The 17,593-nt window shown below is 35.9% G+C and overlaps 1 protein-coding gene across 3 annotated transcripts in view; it reads right to left on the bottom strand.

Moving 5' to 3' along the window:
* Nucleotides 1-17,593, bottom strand: part of LOC115228830 (mitogen-activated protein kinase kinase kinase 4) — a 183,196-nt gene that overhangs the window by 52,840 nt on the left and 112,763 nt on the right. For all 3 annotated transcript variants that reach the window (XM_029799305.2, XM_029799314.2, XM_029799320.2), the window contains 3 exons: nucleotides 11,361-11,442; nucleotides 10,160-10,235; nucleotides 4,711-4,779 (listed from right to left, as the gene is read on the bottom strand). In XM_029799305.2, coding sequence (XP_029655165.1) covers nucleotides 4,711-4,779; nucleotides 10,160-10,235; nucleotides 11,361-11,442 — 227 coding nt within the window. The remainder of the gene's footprint in view (nucleotides 1-4,710; nucleotides 4,780-10,159; nucleotides 10,236-11,360; nucleotides 11,443-17,593) is intronic.

Raw genomic sequence — 17,593 nt, 5'->3', positions numbered from 1 at the left:
TTTTACCAATTGCTATTTTTACTTTTGTTATGTTACAATTATATTATACTTTAGTTTGATTTTAATTATTACTTACTACATATAATTCAATTGTTATTATTATTTTTATTGTTACAGTGAAAGTATCTGGCATAAAATAGAGAAATGTTTTTGTTTCACTTTTAACACGTAATACTGAAATAGTGGAGAAGATATGATATTGCTATGAGCTCGCTCTAGGTAAGAAGTTGAACATTTTTTTTGCCCATGAAACTACATGGACCCTAAGTAAGGCATGTGTAAAATTTGAATGAAATTGGTTGTGTAGTTCTCAGGTTTTAGGGAAACACACAGACAGACAGACAGGCACACACATTCTCAGTTTTATATATATAGAGATACACACACACATATTTACAATTTTTAACTCATCACCTGTAAGAATGATATGAAACAGACCTATATTGGCCAGTTTAATACGGTTGGTCAGTGGAATTTTGAATTATTGCTTACCCTCTAGTGTTTCTAGGGAAGCGTATTTGCACAACGGTCTCTTAAATTGTTATGTCTGAATTCCTATGTAAAATAATATATGTCTATGTGTACGTGTGTGTATTTAAATTTAATCATACATATATGCACATACATATACACAGATATATGCACATATACATACTCCCACATATACATGTACACACACACAGATACGCACACACACATCTATGCATACACCAGCCCACACATATATAGGCACACACTTGCACTAGTACAAACACACATGCATGTACCCATACACTCAGACTCGCACACATGTACACACATACGCGCACAAGTATATATGTATGCACTTACACAAATATATATACACATGCGTACCTGCCCACCCATGCGCATATGTTTATAACCCTGTGCTCATATATGTGTATATATACACACATACAGATCCACACTTGCGCACACATACATATATGTACATGTGTGTGTGGAGGTGCAATGGCCCAGTGGTTAGGGCAGCAGACTCGCAGTCGTAGGATTGTGGTTTCGATTCCCAGACCGGGCGTTGTGAGAGTTTATTGAGTGAAAACACCTAAAGCTCCACGAGGTTCCGGCAGGGGGTGGTGGTGATCCCTGCTGTACTCTTTCACCACAACTTTCTCTCACTCTTTCTTCATGTTTGTTGTACCTGTATTTCAAAGGGCCAGCCTTGTCACATTCTGTGTCATGCTGAATCTCCCCAATAACTATGTTAAGGGTACATGTGTCTGTGGAGTGCTCAGCCACTTGCATGCTAATTTCATGAGCAGGTTGTTCTGTTGATTGGATCAACTAGAATCCTCGTCGTTGTAACCAACAGAGTGGCATGACGATGACGACATGTGTGTACATCTATGTATATGTATACATGAAAACATATGTCAATGTGCACACATATTAATGTATTCACACATATGCGTATATGTACATAAGTGAGTATCAATGTATGTGTGATTATATGTGTGTGTGTGAATGTATATATGTGTCTAAATATATATGAACGTCTGTGTGTGTGTGTGTATGTATATATATGGATGTACAGATGAATGTATGTATGCATGTATATACAAGCATATGCCTTGTATATATACAAATTTTCTCAACTTTAATTACAACTTATAAATGTACTTTACATCCTTACCTTATTTATATTGATATTCCCTCAACTACCTCTACTTAATTTATTCATCTGTCACTATAATTCTATTTACCTACTCTATCTTACCTCCAACCAACCTGAAAACCCCTCACCTGTACACATAAAGATACAAATGATAAATAGTACCACTCAGTCTGCTATAATGAATCCATAAACAAACATATAAACATCTATTGGTATATTTTTTATTCCCTCTGAAGATATTATGCTTAGAAATATGAACTTAATATTTAATTAATTTACTGTGTATAATTGAAACAGCTGTAAGTGATGATGTTCAATTTGTTGTTGATAATAAACTCTTATTAATTTCACAATCTCCATTTTTGTACTCTTCTTTTATAAGAATAAGCTACAGGTAATTATATACCTGTTACTTTAAGGAAATCAATTCCTCCCAAATTATTAGATATTGAACCAGTATTTCTTCGGATGACACCATCCCTTCATGAGGCTAACATAAGCTCTAATTGATTTATACACACACACGCATGCGCGTGCGTGTGTGTAATTTGATTTTAAAGTTAAAAGATTAAGGTTTAGAAAGTATGCATTAAATGCAACATGGAAACCTTGTTTCAGTGTAAGTCGTGTGTTCACCACTTACAGCTACCAGATGTCATCAGCAACACTTTGGATTCCCCACTGGATCAACTTCCAGAAATTCCAGGGTGCACTTAGGGTATATTAATCTTTATATATATATATATATATATATATATATATAAAATATAAATTAGAGATAAAACCACTATTATGCAACTCAAACAGTGATAGACATAAACCAAAACATAAATAACAAATAATATATATTTTTATAAAATTTAAGAAATTTTATAGTATTCTATATAACTATTAATTGTTAAATTTGAATTTATAATTATTTTAGTTGTTAATGATAATTTAGATATGTGCATTTATTTAATTATTAGTATATAATTATCATAACTGAAGGTAAATTTTAAGATATTAGATAGTTACTGTGGTATATAGATCGTAAAAATATTTTTGATAATGGTGATAATAGTGATGATAATAGTAATAAGATTTCTTTAAAGATAGGTTATACGTTTTTAATTTGATTTTTCAATTTTTAAATTGTATTTCATAAATATATTCTATAGATATTTATAATATTTATGTAAGTAATAATGGACTAATTTATTTTTGGTTATATGTTTATATATTTATAGATAGAGAAAACTTTAGATTTTCAATTACTATATTTGTTGATTATAATTTAGATACTTATTTTTATGTATTTATTATTTTATAATTATTAGATGTGAACTTAAATCTAAAAATATTAATAGTGATTATTTTGTTAAATAATTTGGTAATTAAATATAACTGAGTATAACTGAGTTAAAGATATTCGAAAGTTTATTATGTTTTTTTGAGCCAAATTATATCTTCAAAGATATTTCTATCTATTTTTTTTACCTTAAAAATTAAATATTTAACATAATAAATGTGTTGGAGGAAATAATCCTAATGTTTTAAGATTCAAATTTAGTTAATGGAGTTTTTTCTATAAGAAAAATTATTTTATTTATTTTTTAAATAAATATTGTTTAACTCTATTTGCTTATTTATTTAACTATTATCATTAACCTGAAGATTGACTATAATTTTAAATTGAATTTATTTCAATTGAATTTAAACTTAATTGTAATTCGAATTTAATTGTAGTCATGAAACGTATGTAGTTTTTTTACTTATTATATATTGATCATTCATTTTTATACTTTTTGAGATCTAGATATATGTTTTATAAAAATATATATTATTTGTTATTTATGTTTTGGTTTATGTCTATCACTGTTTGAGTTGCATAATAGTGGTTTTATATTTTATATATCTATATTGTGAAATTTGATTTAATACTAAATTTTTCCCTGTAAGTTTGGAGTTATACTCCCTAATATTATTATTATGCACACACACACACGCACACATATATATGAGCAGTACTTCAATGTTAAGCATACTTATTTCATATCAATTATATGATATTCTACAAATCCTGGCCCCAAAATTCACATTTAAAAGTTGTGAAACTGATTATTAAATGATATTCTTCAGTTTATGTCCATTTTTCAATGGTATCATATGCTTGAGAAGTACATAGTACTGAGGCAATGCTTTGCAACTAGATGTTCTTCCAGTCACTAACTTTTACCTGGTTTAGAAGTGCAGTTGACAGGGATTTGTTGTCAGGAAATGTCAATAAGACCATCTTTTGTTCAGGGATTTTTCATACAAGTAAAAATGTCAATATTTACACAGATGCACATGTGCATATCTTCAATCACATATACATATTTGGTGGGTTTTGTACAGTTTCTATCAACACATTGGTCAAAGTGAGGCTGTACAAAACAGCACTGGCCCAAAATACCATACAGTGGGACTGAATCCAAAACCTTATAGTTGTAAAATGAATTTAACCCCTCAACCTTACCTGTACCTGTTAACCATACAGCCATACTTGTATAACTTAACCATATAGAGATGCTTGCACCTTTATCAATGAAAAATCTTAGCAGCCTCTTGTAAAGTTGATTTCTGTCTTATCTTGTAGTTGTAACTGACTACTTTTCAAATTTATTTTTCTGTACCCATTTTCAGTTACATCTCTTCATTACCATTGTGTTTGTCTACCAAACTCATGGCATACCAAATACTATATTTCGTTATCTCTTTTAAATATCATGTGTTATTTGATGTCTAGTGCAATACTCCAATACACATGTTAACCATCACAATCTTCCTAAATACCTAGCTTTCAGATCTGAGATATGCCTACCTTTTCCTTATAAGCTACAAGCAATGCCATTCCTCTTCAGATACAAGAAAAGGCATTTAGCAAATAATTAAAATTAAGTGGTGGTATATTTTTATTATCACATCAAATACATGACATAAAATATGACACAAGACATTCTGAAGTTAATAGAAAGCAGACAACTTACTGCAAAACTAAACTGAACAATCGATAAGTAAATTCAATATAATTTTTAAAAATCTGAACAAACCTGATGGACGAGATTCTTCAACTGATGGAAATCTAGTATAACCATAAACATCAGGACTTGTAGCTGAACCTGGTGAAGAAAAACAGATTTGAATTCACCTGGATAATTAATATATTATGGTTTAGATTGTATATTCTAGTAAAATTTATTAATATTTTATGTAAAGTTCTGAATCCACGACAAGGGTTTGCAATGGCAACAATCTGACTGATAATAATTCATTGTATGCTATGACAAGGTATCCATATACCAAAGTATAAGCAAACAGCGAAACACCTACAAATAACAAATAAATACTCAAACTGTATACATTACATCCACACTCACACATATATTATCTGTGTATACACAAAAATTCACATCCACAGATAGATAAACAGTAAATACAAGAAAAATCACATACACAGATATGTAAACAAATTGTTAAGTAATTTAAAGCATTACTTTAAAATACTTTGAAGTAGTGTTTATTTAGTGTCAACACATTGTCTTGAAAGTTATGAGGGGTGTTCATTAAAGATTTCCCCTGACCCACTTCCCAAGAACTGGGATAAATGAAATTTGGCATAATTATTAGTCCTTCTCTACATAGACACTACCAATGGTGACACACTTCTCCCATTGCTTTATGTAGCTGTGAAGACCTTGTCTGTAGAAGTCGGTAGGTTGCATCTGGAGCCAAGACTTTACTGCGGAAATAAGTTCATCATCCTCCAAAAAGTGCTTCCCCTTCAAAAAAGACTTCATGGAAAGAGATGAAAATCAGATGGTGTGAGGTTGGAAAAGTAAGGAGGATGAGGAAGGATTTCATAGCCACAGGAGTGTGCTTTCATCTGGGCAGCATGCACATTGTGAACTGGGTTGGTGCCTTTGGTCAGCATGCCATGCCTCTCAGCTTTGATGGTGACATGCAATTTCTGCAACAGAGAAGTACAATATGCCCCATTAATTGTGGTGCCCTTTGCCAGAAAATCCATCATCACTACTCCACGCTGGTCCCAAAAGACTGTGAGCATCACCTTGCCCGCTGGGGGTGGAACACGAGCCTTCTTTGGAGATGGTGAGTTATCACGCTCCTATTGCTTCAACTGGACTTTAGTCTCAGGATTATAGTGATGGACCTGTGTTTCATCCTGTATGATAAGTCTGCTGAAAAAATCCACCTCATTTTCTTGGCACATTGCCAAAAGAGCCTGGGAGCAATTGACTTGTTCTTGCTTCTGAAAGGGTGTGAGTATCAGGAGAATCCATCATGCAGGCAACTTTGGCATGTGCAAATGGTTGTGAATGATTTTTTTCCACAGACCCTTCACTTATCTTCACCTCTTGGACTTATTGCTGAATAGTTATGTGGCAATCCTCCAAAATGGCAGCTTCTACTTTATGGATGGTGTCACCAATGGCATAATGTAGTCATCCAGGAATAGTTTTATCCTTTTTAGTTTTATATTACATAGAGCCATCTTTGTTATTTTATAATTTTCACATAAGCATTTTGCTGAATCAGCCATAGATTCTTATTGTAAATATATACTGACAATCAAGTCTTAGTCAAACAATCCATCAATGGAATAGTCACTACTAAAGATGCAGTTTTTTTTATACTTCTTTTATTTTTCAAAATTAAGATAAAGTTCTTTTTTAATCTAAATAAATGATAATCAGTTGGGCAATGTCTGGCAAATATGGTGGGTGGGGTATCGTTTTCCATTCAAACTCCTCCAGCCTTAGGAATGTCATTCTCGCTGTATGTAGCCAAGCATTATTCTGATGGAAGAACACCTTTTGTTGTGAAACCAAAGATAGTCATTTTTCTTCTAGTGCTAACTTAAGCTGCTCACAATAGATCTCCTTAGTCATTGTTTGGTTTGGATTTAAACGTTCAAAGTTGACCAAACCTGTCATATCCCATCAAACAGATAACAACACCTTCCTTAGCCTGGGCTGCTGGTGTTTCTCTTTTCCCTACCCACTGTCTTTGGTGCTTGGCATTTAGACAGGTATTAGGGTGCAATGAGTTTTCAAGAATAAGCCACCTTTCTGCATAACAGAGCCCACACTTTCTACTTAGTTAGTTAGTTAGTTAATTTGGGTCAAAAGCAAATAGCAAGGCCATGTAGGGGGACATGGAGTTAAGTACAGGGTGGTGTTCATGTAAAGAGTTCAGGCCACTTGAGGTCCAGGCATCTTGAACAAAGCGGTCGTCGGCATCTTCACCATCTCGTCTGGCAGCTTGTTCCACGGATCTGCAACCCGGACGGAGAAAGCTCCTCTCCTTCGATTGAGATGAAATCGTCGCAGGTAGAGCTTTTCGGAATGACCCCGCAGCCGACGCTCCGGAGCAGGAGTGAAGAACAGCTCTTTCGAGAGGTTACACTTCCCGCTTATGATGTTGTGGGCGAGAATGAGATCACCACGGCGGCGGCGTTTTTCAAGAGAATAAAGGTCGAGCATCCTCAGCCTTTCTTCGTAGGACAAATTTTTGAGACCATGAACCATGCGGGTAGCCAGCCTCTGGACTCTTTCGAGATGCTGTATGTCTTTGAGGAGATAAGGAGAAGAGGCTTGAATCCCATACTCCAATATGGGTCTCACCAGCGTGACATAGAGTGGTAGGAATATGGTTGCTGTGAGCATTCCGAATGACCGTCGAATCAAAAACAGAATTCCGCGCGCTTTGTTGGCAGCATGGACGCACTGGGCCGAAGGCGAAAAGGAGGAATCCACCAAGATACCCAGGTCCTTTACCTGATCGGTCCTCTCCAGCAGCAGACGACCTGGCTCGAAATCAAGTTGAGTTGCAGGAGTAGAGCCGACAGGCAGATGACAGCACTTTGACACGTTCAGACACAGGTCCCAATCGTTAGACCACTTCCAAATTTGGTGGAGGCATCGACGAAGATCCTCTATACTACCGCGAGGAGCGACCAGTTTGATATCGTCTGCAAATAGAAGGGTGTGTTGCGTGAGGTCGTTGGGCAAGTCATTTATGAAGACTAAGAACAACAAGGGCCCAAGCACTGAACCTTGAGGCACGCCACTGCTCGCACTGGAGACGTCGGACCGCGAACCATTAACTTGAACTTGGAAGGAGCGATCTGAGAGGAAGGCACCAACCCATCGTACAATATCCGGATGGAAACTATATGCTTGAAGCTTGACAAGTAGTAGGCGGTGGTTTACCGAGTCAAAAGCTTTGGCAAAGTCCAATAAAACGATGTCAACAGCATCACTATCATCGAGGATGCGCGTCACCAATTCTTCCATTACTAGTAAGTTGGTCAAGCATGATCTCTTCGGCACGAAGCCGTGTTGGGAATCAGAGGCTGTGTTTAGGAGGTGGAGCATCATACTTTTCTTAAGGATGGTTTCGAACATCTTGCTGATTATTGATGTAAGGGAAACCGGTCGGTAGTTAAGCGGGTCTTCGCGGCTCCCTTTCTTGAAAATTGGGCAGATTATCGCTGTTCTCCAGTCTGCAGGTATAACACCCGTCGCCAATGACATATTGAATAGTCGTGTTAAGGGCTTGCAGATGACCAGAGCAAACGCTTTGATAACCCGTGGGTGTATGCCGTCAGGGCAGTGACCCTTGTTGACATCGAGGCCTTGAATAACACGTTTGACTTCGTCCCGCGTGATGACCAATCGAAGCATTGGAGGTACCGATCTATCAAATGGAGGGGTTTCACGACCATCATCTTGCTTGAAAATAGTTGAAAAAGCCTCGGCAAATAATTGACTCTGTTGATAAGGATCCTCAACTACTATTTTTAGCATTGAGCTTGCCTCTTTTTAGTATCTTCCAGTTGATGGAATAGTTGGTGTACCTCTCTTTCAAATCCCATATACAACTGAAGAGCTTTGAGGTGTTACATAGGTTCCAGTTTCTAAATGTAGTAGTATGGTTGTTATATCTTACTTTAAAGTTGTCTTCTGTATGCAGATGGTGCTGTCTGCATTGGTTCCTCTAACAGATGCTTTGCATATTATTGACTCAGACTTACAGTATTTGCTCAGTATGCACAAATTTCTATTTCTAAAAGAACAGCTAGCTTTGCTGGATAGTGTATATTTGTGGGCTTAAATTTTTTAAAGTTAGGGGTGGGACTAAAACTAATCTTCAAATTATGCCTATTAAAGAGTTTTCTGAATTTATAATAAATAGATAAGTGTTACTCTATTCTGTTGTGTCTGGGGAGAGTCATTTTCTTTTTGTGCCTTATTATGTAACACACTCACTGGTAAAATTTTCACTTTTTACTTATTTTTATTGTCCTAAAATTTTCAAAATGTTAATCTATTATATTCATAAATTATTATAACTTCATTGCTGCCACCAACTCCATTGTGCCTATCACAACTACTCATTAATGGACAACAGCTTGCATCAGATAGTAAACATCTCACATATAGTGTTCCATCATCAATGCTATAAGTTCATCAGGAGACACACAACCAATGTCCTCCCTTGGCTTCAGAAGGACAGCTATGGTAAAACTCCTCATGGGCTGACTCACAGATGGTGACCTAGCTGACAACTGTGGGTATTGCAGGCTTTGTCTGCAAAGATACAACCATCTTCCTGCCTCTCGTTGGTTAAAATTATTCATTGATCACTTTCCGCATTTAGCCAATATTGAGAATCTATCTTGAGCATCTGAATGTAACAGTCATCAAGAAACTTAATTATGAACTTAATAATGATCCCAACTTTTAAATTCTTGAAGGACAGATGAGACTACTGCCAAATAAATGTTCTTTTCTTGAGTTGTCTAAAGAGGTTGCAGTACATATCATTGAATTCCTTTCATGTGAAGCTTCTGTGCTCCTTGATTCCACCATGAATGATGCAAGATTCTTTAAGTAAGAAACTTGCTTGAACAGCACACCTTCAACAATCCTGAATAGTAGAGACTATGTATTCTGTTTTCTTGGCACTGAGGTGTAGCCCAATCCTTTTGACAGAATGATCTGGATATCTGTGATTTCATTTGATAGAAAAGTGATGTTGTCAGCAAAGTTTGGATCAGTTAGTATCACTAAACCAACATTCCTGGTCTTTCCAGGTTGAAATGAGTCATTTCCAAAGTTGTCAAGCCTCTCTACCACCATGGAATTGGAGTATGCTACTGTTCAATTAGTGGTTGATGGGGTGGTTGGTGAAGTGGCAGGATATGGAACTTCAATTAACAGGTGGGTGAGTGCAGGGTAAGTGTGAGGTGATGTAGCTGATGGCTATAACTCAGTGGTGGGAGTGCACCGACAACAAGCTGGGGGTAACCTTGTGATTAGGAAAAGTGGTGCATTTGTTGCAACTTCAACTCAGTACTACAATCTTCATTCTTTTAATGCTTGATGATTTATTACTTGTAGTGGAAGAACCTTCACGTTTATATGCTTACACTTTCTATTTAACTTTAATGTATGCATATTTTGAATAACTTACCAGAAGTGGGACTTCTTACTGTACTGCTTCGTCCAACTATATGATCCAAACAACTTTTGATTTCAGATATAAAAACCTTAGAAAAGAATGAACAACAAAAGAATAAATAGGAAATGAGTAGTTGGTATACTGTGTCACATTAATTAAATTTTTCATATTGCAAATAACAATGCAATCATACTGTGAATATATGGAGAACTCCATCAGAGTGTGATGGCTCCAAAACTAGGTACTACTCCAGCCTTAGAGAACACTGGAATTATTTTAAAAAACTGCTGTAATTCAAAGCATTCTTCAGGAGATATGCTCAACATTCAAGGATGCTGTGTTCAATCAAGTTGCTGACTTAAAAGTTATCTCGCATTATTCATGCAGGGTTCAGAAATTGAAATCAAGGAGCATAGAGTTTGCCTGAAAAGAACTCACTGAGTTTATTGTTCTTTTAAAATTTTCAGTATCATTATATTATATAACTCTTCTGGATGATGTTAGAGGTTATGGATAGTGGTAAAGAGATAAGAAAACAACAGAACAGTAGACAGAGAAAAAGTGAGTTATAATAGAACATATGCACTTGTATAAGTGTCTCTATTTTTCAACTCAGCAAGGAAGCTTAATCTAGCCATTCTACGATCTGTCTGTTTTTGAAATGATGACAATATTTGAACTCACAAATGCTTATCACAAATTCTCTCAATGAATAAAGATAGGATAGCTATAATTAGCATGCTGATCAAACACTGAAAATTTATTCACACACGTAGTCTATGTTATATTTCTGGTGTGCTTAGTTACTCCAAAGTATTCAGTCTGCTACCACAATATGACAAGTCAGCTAAAGTTGAGCTCACTGGTACTATTCAACAACAAAACTTTAACTGTTACTCAAAATAACTAAAATATTAATCAAACCCACATCATCGTTTCCAAATATTGAAGTGTGTTAGGTGTTAAGAAAAGATTAAAGAAGACAGAAAAGTAATATAACATAGTTTCAAACTATACTACTACGTTAAACCATAATATCCTAGTTTACAAAATTTTGTTTTGAAAATTGATACCATTTTGACTTCAATGTTGATGGTAAGTAGGGTGATCAAATTTCAAAAATGGAGCACATGCATGCAATTATCTCAAAATTCAAACTCCATGTTAAAGAATAAAGAAAAAAAAAGTTCCAATAGGTTGGAAGAAAACTTACTGAAATTTCACTTTCTGGAAGTAATTCCATTATTTTAGGGTCACAAACAGAGACAAGAAATTCCAAGCCTTGATTTGCCCATCTTTTGGAAAAGAAAGAAGTTTTGCATTTATCGTTAATAACAATTGTCAACGAAAACAATTCATCTTACAAGGAAGTATCTTACATATTCAGCACTATTTCAGTTTAAGATCTTCAAACACATTTCTTTATATATCCAATCCCAAAAATTACATGCAAAATGTCAATAGGTACCCAACAAAGATAACTGAATCAAGTTGGTAGGCACTTCTGTGTATTCAGTATATGACTGCAACACATGTGAGAAGTGACTATGGTTGGTACTAGAGGGTATTGTTAAAATTAAGTGATAATATGAGGGAGTACTGAAAAGTTCCTAGCTTGAAGGGTATCGCGAAAGGCCTGGTTGGAGGCCCAGTCTTCTGAGTTTTTTTACAGGGGTTAGAAAAGGTGAAGGATCGCTGCAATAAGTGTGTGAATCTGAGAGGGGATTATGTTGAATAATATCAAAATTAACTGATGAAAGGCAAAGTCGACCTCAGCAGAATTTGAACTTAGAATGTAGTGACGGGTGAAATACCACAAAGCATTTCATCCAGTGTACTAACAATTCTGCCAGCTTGCCGCCTTTTGCTTAACACATAATGGCATGTCCAGAGATAAATAGATTATTGTTGTTATTCAGTTGTAGGGAAATGTTATCACTGAACAATATTTAGTATTGAATTCTTATAAGGCTGTAAGGGAAGAAGTTCATAGGCAGTATGTAAGGTAATATTGCTGGACATAGAATCACCATTGTTTAAAATGGCAGAAGTAAACTTTGTAATTAAAGATTTAGTTTGGTAAATACAGAACAAATCCTCCTCCTTCAACATCCCTTTTTCTATGCTGGCAGTTTGATAAGAACAGACAAGTCAGAGGGCTCCATCAGGTTCTATGTTTGCTTTCGCATGGTTTCCACAGCTGGATGTTCTTCCTAAGCCAACCACTTAACAGAGTGCACTAAATGCTTTTTATGTGGCATCAGCACCAGTAAGGTTGCCAAGTATCCACAATAAAAGACCCCTCAACTGAGCTGGGTACTGACTGGAGACAGAAATTATGATGGAGGGAGAGGAACAAGTGTCTTGCTGATGAAGTGAATACATAACTTGCCCACCTGGAAAGTGAGGGAGAGAGAAAGAAAGAGATGTGAAGTTCAGGTACAATGTGAATATGAGTCAGAATAGGAAATGCGAGTGAAAACAGCTGATTAGAGATGGGGAATGAGATGGATGCAGAGGATATCAGTTCAGTATGGTGGGATATGAATTAAATAGATGTGTTGTGGGGGAAAGATTCACAGAGCCTCAATTCTGCTGAGATGGAGAGGTCTTCTCAAGCACATGATGCCATTCATCTTAGTCCCTTATCATCTCCTCGGGGAGGCTCAACATCTTGAGATCAGTCTTCACCACTTCGTGCCATGTCTTCCTCAGTCTACTTCTTCCACATGTTCCTTCTACATTTAGCAACTAGCACTTCTTTATACAGCCGTCCTCATCCATCCACATCACATCACATGACAATACTAGTACAATCTTCTGTTCACATCTGATGCCTTTTATGCTCAATTTTTCTCTGATAACATTTTCACTTTGTCGTACATGCACATTGACATTGCACATCCATCAAAGCATATTTGTTTCATTTCTTTCAAGTCTTTGCACATCTTCTGCATTTACAGCCCAAGTTTCACAGCCATGTAACGTTCTAGTTTGTGAAGAGGCATCATATAATCTGCCTTTCATTCTGAGAGAGACGCCTTTTGTTATCAACAGAGATAAAAGTTCTCTGGATTTTTTTCCGCATTTTACCAACTATACTTTCAGAGCATCCTCCTCCACTATACTTTCTGAGCTTGAAATAAAATTCTCTAGGCTCTTTTTCTTTTTTGCCAAGCTTTAATAATTATTATCATAGTTTTAGACTGTTGTAAAAATTAAATATCAGCATGTGATTTGTTGATTTTTTTTTGTTAAAACGAAAAAAAATTCAACAAATCACATGCTGATATAGTGAGTTACTATATGATGGTTCATTTGCAGTTAATGACTCTGCAAAGAAAGTGGCTTGGAAGTATCACTACGAAGGGCTGCCAAATTAGAGAACATGCAGGAGAAGGATAGTCTGCCTAATGTGCACTCAACAGAGGGACCAGCAATCCAAACAGACAATAGCTTGGAAGAGAAAGCAATATGAAGACAGAGAAAGCCTTCGGCCCATCAGGGATCACTGTAGAGCTGCTTCAAATACCTGGTGGAGTGGGATATGGACTATTCACTTGCATAGTTAATCAGGTTTGAACCCAATGACTGATGTAGCAACATTATAATCAACTGTTACAAAGGTAAAGGCGATGCTTTAGACAGAAATAATTACAGAGGCATTAAATTGCTGGACCAAGTGATGATAGCTCAGCTAATTAGGAAGACAGTAAGATAAGATGAGATGAAGTTTGGCTTTGTGTCAAGGAGAAGCAATTTTTGATGCTATAGTATCAGTAGTGCTTTCTGGTAAGATAGCTGCAGGATAAGTATTTAGCCAAAAATAAACCTCTGTACTTGGCTTTTGTTGACATGGAGAAAACTTTTGACTGGGTCCACCTGTTCCCTTATATTATGGTCAATGTGGTAGCTAGGGATAGATGAGTGGTTGGTGAGAGCTGTACAAGCCATGCACAGGGATGCTGTCAGTAAGATGAAAATTGGCAACATGTATAGCAATGAATTCAGTGTACAGGTAGGAGTTCACTAAGGATCAGTTCTCAGCACCCTCTTGTTTATCATAGTCCACCAGGCCATAACAGAGGAATTTAAGACTGGCTGCCCTTGTGAGCTGCTCTATGCTGATGATGACCTTATTCTTAAAGCTGAATCACTATCAGAACTAGAGAAGTAATTTCAGATGTGAAAGCAAAGTCTGGAATCAAAGGGCTTCAGAGTTAATTTAGCAATGACCAAAATCCTAAGTAAGAAAGCAGACAAATCACAAACCCCTTCAGGTAGATGACGCTCCTTCATATGTAGAAATGATTTATGTAGGAACTCTATAAGGTGTACCTAGTGAAGTTATGGGCACATAAGAGTTGCAGCAGTATTGGAGGAAGTTTAACAGAGAAAGTAGTCATTGTGAGTGGAAGATGTGCAGGTACAATAAACACTAGGAATGTACAGAAAATAGATTTTGTCAAATGATAGGGGCATATTAGAAGTAATAGATAACTTCTGTTCTCTAAGTGACTAAGACAGCAGTGGAGGAGGATGCTCTAGGAGTGTAGCTGCTAGAATAAAAATGGGGTAGGGAAAATTCAGAGAGCTTCTACCTTTGTTAGTAAATGAAGGGCCTCTTCCTCAGAGTGAATGGCAAACTGTATGATGCCTATGTGCAAACAGCCATACTACATAATATTGAAACATGGGCTGTGACTGAAGAAGACATGTGAAGGCTTGAAAGAAATGAAGCTAATATTCTTCACTGGATGTGCAATATCAGTGTGCATGTACGACAGAGTGTAAGTGTCTTCAGAGAAAAATTTGGTATAGGAGGCATCAGATATAGAGTGAAAAAGAGAAGACTGTGCTGATATGGTCATGTGATGCAAACAGAAGAGGATGGCTGCATAAAGAAGTACCTCTCTCTAAATGTGGAGGGAACATGTGGAAGAGGTAGACCCAGGAAGGTATGGGATGAGGTGGTGAAATATGAGCTTTGGTTGTTGAGTTTCATGGAGGTGACAAGTGACTGAGACTTCTAGCAATTTGCTGTGCCTCAGAAGACATGTAAAGCTAAGTGAAATCATGGGCATAGTTAGTGTTGATGACACATAAAAAGCACATGTGCCAGTGGCAAGTAAAAGGCACCTATGTTGGTGATACGTAAAAAGCACCTGTACTGGTGACACATAAAGGGCACCAGTGCTGGTAACATATAAAAGGCACCAATGCAGGTGAAATGTAAAAGGCACTGGTACCAGTGATACATAAAGACAAAACCCGTGCTAGTAATATGTAAAAGATATCCATACTGGTAACATCCAACTGTAGAAACCAAGCCAAAACAGACAACTGTAGCCAGGCGCAGCTTTCCAGCTTACTAGCTCAAGTCAAACCATCTAACCCATGCTGATGATGATGATATTGATGATATATTAGGTCATTAAGAATGAAATGTCCAATTTTCTTATGCACCAAGTTTGACAGTCATTAACTCTAATGTTTTATCCTGACAAGTTACATAATCACTTTTCGAAATGCAATTCATGATGTCTGATTATATTGTGAGTTTCTTCTTGTAAATCAATTTATGTGACCCCATGGCTAGATCAAAAATTCGTGTTGTTTATGAATATGAGTTCTGTTATGAAACCAATGCATCTCAGACAGCTTGAAACATCAATGAGGTGTTTGGTGAAGATGTGATGAATAAGTGCACTGTATGTTGATGGTTTGAGAAGTTCTGATCTGGTGACTTTTGTCTTGAAAATCTGCCTTATAGTAGACTTGAGATCGAGGTGGATAATGATGAGCTGGAAACTGTAGTGGAAGTAGATACATCTCAAACTACGCATGAGTTAGCAGCAAGGTTTGATGTTTTGATTCCAACTGTATTGGACCATCTGAAACAAACTGGCAATGTAAAGAAGCAGGACAAGTGGATACCGCATGAACTGAATGAGAATCAAAAGACACATCATCTTGAAACTTGGTGTCTTTGCTGTCAAGACATAAAAGCAAACAATTTTTGCATCATAGTTACATGTGATGAAAAATGGATTCTCTTCAACAATAACAAGCATTCTGCAAAGTGGCTGGATAGAGATGAAGTGCCAAAACACAATCCAAAGAAGAATATTCACCAAAAAGTGGTGCCTGTTTGGTGGTCCAGCACTGGTGTCATCCACTATAGCTTCATGAGACTTGGTAAGTCAATTACAGCAGATGTATACATCAACCAATTGGATAAAATGATGAGTGAACTTGCAATTAAACAACTGAGATTGGTCAATAGAGACAGGCCAATTCTCTAGCAAGACAATGCTTAATGACATGTTGCACAAAAAATGCTACTCAAGTTACAGGAACTGAAATTGGAAGTACTGTCATCCACCATATTCACCAGACCTTGCACCAACTGACTATACTTATTAAAAAACTGTTTTTGGCTACAATGAAAATACTAAACATTTAAATGAGAATAAGATAAAATTAGGAAAAATTAAAAGAAAAAAAAGAAGTAAAAGTTAAAATAAAAAATGTGGTTATGTGGTATGTAGCTTGCTTACCAACCACATAGTCCCAGGTTCAGTTCCACTGCGTGGCACTTTGGGCAAGTGTCTTCTACTATAGCCTCAGGCTGACCAAGGCTTATTGAGTGGATTTGGTAGATGGAAACGGAAAGAAGCCCATCATATATATATATATATATATATATATATATATATATATATATATATATATATATATATATTAGAAGAAATGAGGTACTCAGAAGATCGGATGGTTTATATTTACAGATATTTATTTATATATTACATTTTTTATATATATATATCATATCACTTAGATCTTTAGCGCTTTCTCCCATTCTAGTGGGGTTTTCAAATCAAACACATATATTTATATATATTTAATGTAGGATAAAATTTTTTTTTGAAAAAAAATGTTATCAATGGCCAGCATATTAAAAATACCTTTAAAAGTTAAATTTATAAACAACTTATAAGTAAGGGTAAACGAAAAAATTTCTAATGCCAAATATGCCGAAATTAGACACATTGTCCATAACCATTATAATTTTTCACAACATGCACGCTACTCGAAAAAAGGTCGACAGAAATTTCTAAAAAATTCCATTATTACCATATCGGATCGATTTCAGGGTTAGCTCATAAGAACCCTCCCTTCGTCAGTGATAAATGTGGCAAAGAAATAAATGAGATACTTACTCATACCAATGGAAGAAGCAAACACTAAGTCATGAGCACAATTAAGTACCCCAAATACATCCAAAATAGAAATTCACTAGCCCATTCAAGACACATGCGATTAGAACTGAGGCTCTCACAGAGTGAGAGAGTCCGGAAGTGAACACTATTAAATTTATATTTAATGTCATATATATATATATATATATATATATATATATATATATATATATATATATATGTA

This window comes from Octopus sinensis, linkage group LG2 (genome assembly GCF_006345805.1).
Source record: "Octopus sinensis linkage group LG2, ASM634580v1, whole genome shotgun sequence".
Lineage (NCBI taxonomy): Eukaryota > Metazoa > Mollusca > Cephalopoda > Octopoda > Octopodidae > Octopus > Octopus sinensis.
This window is presented reverse-complemented; position numbering and strand designations above follow the sequence as displayed.